This window comes from Condylura cristata, unplaced genomic scaffold (genome assembly GCF_000260355.1).
Source record: "Condylura cristata isolate star-nosed mole 26May11 unplaced genomic scaffold, ConCri1.0 scaffold00031, whole genome shotgun sequence".
Lineage (NCBI taxonomy): Eukaryota > Metazoa > Chordata > Mammalia > Eulipotyphla > Talpidae > Condylura > Condylura cristata.
Window position 1 is genome coordinate 8,112,336 of NW_004567132.1, and position 6,993 is coordinate 8,119,328.

The following is a 6,993-nucleotide window of genomic DNA, read 5'->3' on the forward strand; positions in this document are numbered from 1 at the left end:
TCCCAGATTTCTACACATCTGAAAAAGTTGACAACAGCAACCAAAATAATTAAGATATTTGGCATCAGGTGGACAACATCTAGATTTTAGGGTTCTTTTCAAGTACAGTCTTTCATCATTGCCCCAAAGTTTGAAATTTAAGAGCTGGAGAGTATATAATTCAAAACCTTGATTGTCCTTTTTCTCATGCTAGCGATCTAATGTTTTCCTAACTCTTGCAGTCTTCTAGCACTCTAGCACATTCTTTTAAATTTTTCACCAAAAAGCACTGAGTCAAAGCTCTTCTACACAGGATCTCATTCTTCTTGTATCTCTTCTATTTGCAGAAAGCTGGTCAAAATCTTGAAGGTGGAAACGAGTTGCCAACTGATTTACCATTTTTCTCAAGGTAAGAAATGCTGAAACAACTTGAAAAGTAAGGAACATAGTGAAGATAATATGCACTGCTTTTTCCAAGGGCAGATTTGTTAGGCCCTCATTAAAGAGCAAGAAAAGAATTAACGGCAACTGCAAAAGAAGGCTCAAAAGCCAAAAGCCAGCCAACTCAGGAACCTGAAATGACACAATTAAGACTAATAAAGTACAGCTTTTGCTTATACAGATAAGTAAATAGTTAGCACTGTTATGAACCCACTTCATGGGCTCTGAGAATAATTAAAAAGTAGCATGCTCTTTGTTCTCAGACAACTTAAATTCTAGATGAGAAGAACAAACTGACTCGTGTGACAACAATAGAATACTATAACTTAGTGAAAAATTAAGCACAATATGTAAAGATATATACTGAATGGTATAAGAATCAAGAAAGTGACCAGGATGGTAAAAAATGAATTTTATTCTGCCATAAAAACAGAAATCCTGTTATTTATGGCAACATAGATGGGCCATACAGGCATTATGTTAAGTGAAATAGTAACACTCTTTAAGTGAAATAGATATCTTATGATATCACTTACGTAGAATCATAAAAACCAAATTCATAGAAACAGTGGCCATGTTATTGGTTTCTAGAGGTGGGAGGTAGAGTTAGAGGAGTAGTTGATGATGTCTACAAGACACAAACTGCCAGAGGATAAATAAATCATGGGTATCAAAATTATTGATCACTATATCTGAAAGTTGCTAAACAAGTAAATACTGAAAGATCTCATCACAAGGACAAAAATCTTTCTGTGTAAAATGAATAAACTTACTGTGGCAATTATTTTGCTGTATATGTGTGCATGTATCTCAATTTATTTTGTTGTACAGCTTAAATGTACACTATGTTATATGTGAATTATGTCTCAAAACTGGAAGGAAAGAAGGGGAAAGAACTTAAGGTTCAGAGAAGGACAACAAGGAAAAACGGTAAGCAAGCAAAGGAGTGGGATGAGCATGACTGGGAATCGTCATTTGAGCCCAGGGTGCTGGGGTGAGGAAACAGCAAGAAATACAGTGAGGCATGCTGGATGGTGCCTAATTATGAAAGGCCTAGAAAACCATAAAATCTTTAGGTTTTATCCTTAAACTCTGGTAATGGGAAATACTTAGGCATCAAGAATATTCAGAAAATAATGTGCCTGGCACAGAAAAAGCATTTATAATTTTCTCCCACTTTCTTATTCAGATTCCAAATAGCATATATAATTGACCAAGTATTTTCAAAACCGATGAGAGGAGGGAAAATGATCAATTCTTCGGTGCTTACTGTGTTCAAGTATTTTACAGAAATTATTTCTTTGCTTGCTCACCTTTCTCCAAACCTTAAATTCTTTACCTTAAATTCTTTTTTCATTATTATTTTCCCTTTTGTATTTCATTTAATCCCAACAAGCCTGTGAAATGAATATTTCCCCCATTTTATACATGAAGATACCATGCCTCAAGAGATTAAACTAACCATACTAAAGGAAGTATTAAAGCTGGAGCCAGGACTTAACTCTAGCCCTTTCCTCTGTATTTGTATGTGTAGTGCTGAGAGAAAGGAAAGAAGAGCCTACCTTCTCCTGTAGGTTACCCATGTAGCCCAGATACAATCGGATAGCTTCAATTAGGGTTATTAGGATGATAACAGTGACTACAATGAATTTGTAGTAATCAGGCAGGATTGAATACTAAAAAATAAAAATTAAAAATGTTTGTAAAATTTTACATGTAGTAAAACTGACCTTAAAATAAAAAGGAAATGTTAAGAACTTTTAATTTTATTAACAGTATGCCAATGGTCAGAAAAGGTTTCAGTAGAAGAATTAGAGCAAACACTGACCTTCATCTGAAGCATCGTAACACTGCTTACCCACCAAAGTGGGAAAAAGTAAGTGTTAAAATAAAGTGACATCTGCAGTTCCAAACTGGAGACCATTTCATTATCTACAGTGGAAATAAGAAAAGGAACAAACTATTAATCTTGATCTATGCCCCAGAAGTTCTTTAGTTCCTTAGAATTAGTAACTACAGTGCAGATTCATTAAGTTCCAAGTTTTAATTTTTCCAAATTTGAAAAGAAGTAAAACTCATTATTTGCAGATGATATGGTACTATCTATAGAAACCCTAAAAACTACAAGAAAAACCTGTCAGATTTACAACTGAGAAACAATGTACAAAATGAAGAATAATGTAAAAAATGTATTTATAAAATTAGAAAAGCTATTAGGAAAAATATATGAGTATAGCAAGGAGTCAGCCTACAAAATCAACACACAAAAATTGGTTGTATTTTTATATGAAAAAAATGAATGTAAAGAAAAAGAAATAAAAACAATTTCATTTACAATTGCATGAAAAAAATTCAAACACCTAGGAATAAACCAAAGCAGTGAAATAAATGAAAACTGTAAGATATTAATGTATGTAGATCATAATGAAATGAGATAAATGTATAGCTCGTGGATGGGGGGAGGAGGAGTCAACATATTCCAAATGATTTCTATCTGAAGTGATATATAAATTTAATACAACTACCATTAAAATACCAACATACTTGTCAATGAACTTGAATAAAACTATTAAATTTGTATAGAACCATAAAAGGTCTCAAATAGCTAGAGAATTCCTGAGAAAAATAGAGAATTCAAAGTATCTGACTTAAAACTATATCATAAAGCAAAAGTAATTAAAACAATATGAACCAAAAGAACAGAATCCAAAGTCCTGAAACAACCCACATATGTATTGATACTTAATTTACAATAAAAAATGGCCTTAGCCATTCAATGGGAGAGTCTTTTTAACAAATGTTGCTGGGAAAACTGAACAGGATATGTAGAAGAGTGAAGCTGGGTCACTTTCTAACTACATGCACAAAAATAAATTCTAAATTGGTTAAAGACTTAGACATATAACCTGCAATAATAATATATATATTTAGTGATGTAAGATTAATGATAAAGATGTTTTTGAAGACGTGACCACATATAGCAAGGGAAATAAAAGCCAAAATAATTGGAATTACCTCAAATTTAAAATCTTTTGCACAGTGGAAAAAAATAGAAATAGATTAAAATAGATTAAAAACATCCTACTGAATCGCAGAAAATAGTCACACATGGCACAGCCAACAAGGGTTAACATTCAAGATTTATAAAAAAAAACTTATTTAACTTAGAAAAAAAAAAAAAACCTAACCACCCCAATTAATCCATAAACAGATATGAATAATTCACCAAAGGAAGATATTCAGAAGGTCAACAGAGATATGGAAAGATGTTCCTCAATAGAGATGGAAATCAAAACCACAGTGAGCTATCATCTCATCCTTTTGAGAATGTCACAGGTTAAAAAAGCAACAACAAATACTAGAGAGGATGTGAAGAAAGAACCTTATTTACTCTGTTGGTGGGAATGCAAGCTGGTGCAGCCATTTTGGAAAGCAAAAAAAAAAACCCTAAAAATGAAAATACCATATGGTTTAGCAATCCTACTATTGGGCATCCATCTGAAGAAAATGGAATTATCAACTCAAAATTACATGCTCTACATTGTTTATTGTAGCATTAATTACAACAGTTAGGCCATGGACACAATCTAGGTGCCCACTAGAAGACTGGATCAGGAAGGTGTGTTATACTATTCAGTGACAGGAAGGATGAAATGTTGATATTTATAGGAAAAATGGAAGGGCGCTGAGGGAATTGGCTGCAGTAAAATTGTCAGAATAACAGACAAATATTGGGTGTTTGCATATGGAAAATTCAACAAAGCAAAAGACTTACAACCTCACTAATAAAGAGGTTTCTAAAGTAGAGAGGGCAAGGGGAGAGAGAACAGGAGTAAATCAATTAATCAACCAAATTACCTCACAGATTGCTGTAGTAGAAAAAATACAAATCATTTCACTCCAGCACTGTGCCTAGAACTTAGGGGTTAATAAATATTAGTTCCATTTCGTTCTCTTACTTAATATATAGATTAACTGTAAGTATTTTACCCACATTTGAGATCCCCATAGACCCCAGCATCTTACTTTACAAACAGTAATGAAAGCAGAGTGAATGAATTAATGGAAACAATGTCATAAGGATATTATCAGTGTAACCATTTGTGATACAAAAATTTCATTTATCTAATGCTATTACATACTACCTTTTTTTTCTCAGAAAGGAAGAAGGTTCTAAGTTAAGTTTGATTTTTAAAATTGAGCTCTACAAAAGCACCCTTAAATTTAAATTTGAACAATTGAAGAGCACACATATACTTTAATCCATTGATCTAAATGAAAAAAATATATAAAGGTTCTAAAAGAAATTTCTTAAAAGCTATTTTTTTCTTTTTCTTCACAGCTGAGTATTTAATATTTATCATTTAATAATTTTATGATCTCTCACATCAAAGTTTCCATTTGATACAAGTATATGAGACCTTATTATTATGATCCATTTTTGTTTGCTCTTATTTATTAAATTACTGCTGATAAATGAATTCCTAAAATGTGTTAAATTCGAAAATTCATTCATTAGCCTCAGATTTTTATGTTAGAAATTCTGAATATGAACATCTTAAGAGTGATGCTATACCTCAGGTCGTCAACCTAATCAGGTAATTGAAAAATTAAGTTAATATGTAAATAAACCTTGAAAATACAAGAACTTGATCTATTAAATTTTGCAAAAGTGCCATTTTTGTTTTTTTTCTTTTCATTTGAATTCTATAAATGGAACTTAAACTATAATGAGCTATATATATATCTCAAAACTGTGAATCAAGGATAGAGATACGACTAGCCAGTTACTAAAAATGTTTTTTTCACATTTATAAATGGTGAATGAACCTTTCCCCACACCCCAAAACAATGAAAATCATATGAAATTCAAATTTTTGGTATGTCTAAATAAAATTTTCTTGGAACACTGTCATATCCACTTAGTTACCATTGTTTATGACTGCTACAGAGACCTATGCCTGAAAAGTCTAAAATGTTAATATCTGGCTCTTTACAGGAAACGTCAATTGATCCTGATTTCTTGTACCATCAGATTTTAGCTCCTATTAAACCTGAGCATTAAGACCATTTTTCAAATTGTTCTTCTCAGTGCATGCTAAATCATGAAAGATCTAAATTAGGAACAGGCAAGTCATCAGGTCACAAAATGCAACTGTGGGAATTGACTTGACTTCCCCCATCCCTTATCAAAAAAATCTTTCATAAAGCAAGAGGAAACGACTTCTATTTCCGAGTCAGAGTTCAGTGATAAAAACCACTTGGGTTTGACAGTATATTGTATATCGTCATGATTTAAGAGGGTACTATAAAGAACACTGCGTTATTCAGTTGTCATGCCGAATGCATCATCTTGGTATTTTGTTACCAGATTTAGGAAGATCATTATGTACAAGGGATGGGGAGGTGATGGCAGGAAAGGGAAGAGTTTTACTGAAGGTTGTGTTAAAGCGGCAGCTGTCATTCTGGAGAGGATAGCGGCTTAAAGTGTCTCAAAACATTTGCCATTTCTTCTGCCAGTAAATTGGACTTGCGGCGCAGCTTACTTCTCCTGTTACAAATTGAGAAAAGCAATGGGCAGGGAGATTTCTTGAGCTGAGTTCTCTCCAGACCAGAAAAGTCTACGTGGGCGTTCGCGGAGGCCACAAGACCGCACGAATGCCGTGGAGGCGGCTTTTATATTTTTATTTTTTGAGAAAGGCCGGCGCTACCTCAGCTAACCGGCTCGCGGTCGCACCTCAGCAAGATCAGCAGTGGACAGACAAGAATCAGCCCTCTGCCTTCCGCCCGGCCCCTCCTGCGAGGCGCTTCCGCACTGCGGAGAACCAGCCGAAGGCGAAACCGCCATTTTAGGTCCTGGCAAAATCTGGCCGCTCTATAACCCGCACCAGGTCTATGCGGGTTAACCCTCTACACTGGGCCTCGGCCACTCACCAGGACCCTCGCCGTACTCCGGCCCGGTCCGGTTGGAGTCACTGAACACGGCCCTGCTGAAGTTTCCCAGCCTCTGACGGACAGGGTCCGGGAGCTCCATATCCAGGCCTCGCTCTTGCTGGCTGTCCGTCGGGCCAGCTCCGCTCCGCGGTTCCCATGGCAACCGGGTGACGTGTGCGCGCTGCTGCACTGTGGAGGCCCGGGCGATAACCGCGAGCCCGCGTGCTGGGAAGGGAGAGGTGTGACATATATCAATATATAACAGATATTTAAATTTCCGTTTGTTTCTTTAGCTATGCAACATTGAGGAATTGGCTAAAGCACTAGAGCATCTATATTTGATGGAATATATTGCAATCATTTTAAAGACATGTTTACAAGAAATACTGGATATGGATTAACTGAAGCTCTGAATGATGGATTTAGGGTGACTTAAATGTCAAAAATTATTTCTGTTTTTCCAGTTTTCAAATAAGAAAATTTTCAAAAAAATCTAAATAGAAAATACATACAGAAAAAGGCAGAGACATATTTGTGGCCAATTCTCAGATCAAGAAGCAGAACCTTCCCAGTCAGCACTTCCACAAGCTCCGTTTTCTGTCCTCTTATGCTTATTAACTTCCTACTACTAACTGACCT

At 35.1% G+C, this 6,993-nt stretch overlaps 1 protein-coding gene across 1 annotated transcript; it reads right to left on the reverse strand.

The window, feature by feature from the left end:
* Positions 1-225: 225 nt before the first annotated feature.
* Positions 226-6,568, reverse strand: TMEM17 (transmembrane protein 17). Its single transcript, XM_004691435.2, has 4 exons — positions 6,355-6,568; positions 2,249-2,352; positions 1,983-2,096; positions 226-552 (listed from the first exon to the last, which is right to left on the reverse strand). The coding sequence occupies exons 1-4, from the start codon at positions 6,452-6,454 to the stop codon at positions 274-276; spliced, it is 597 nt and encodes a 198-aa protein (XP_004691492.1). The 5' UTR covers positions 6,455-6,568; the 3' UTR covers positions 226-273.
* Positions 6,569-6,993: the final 425 nt, after the last annotated feature.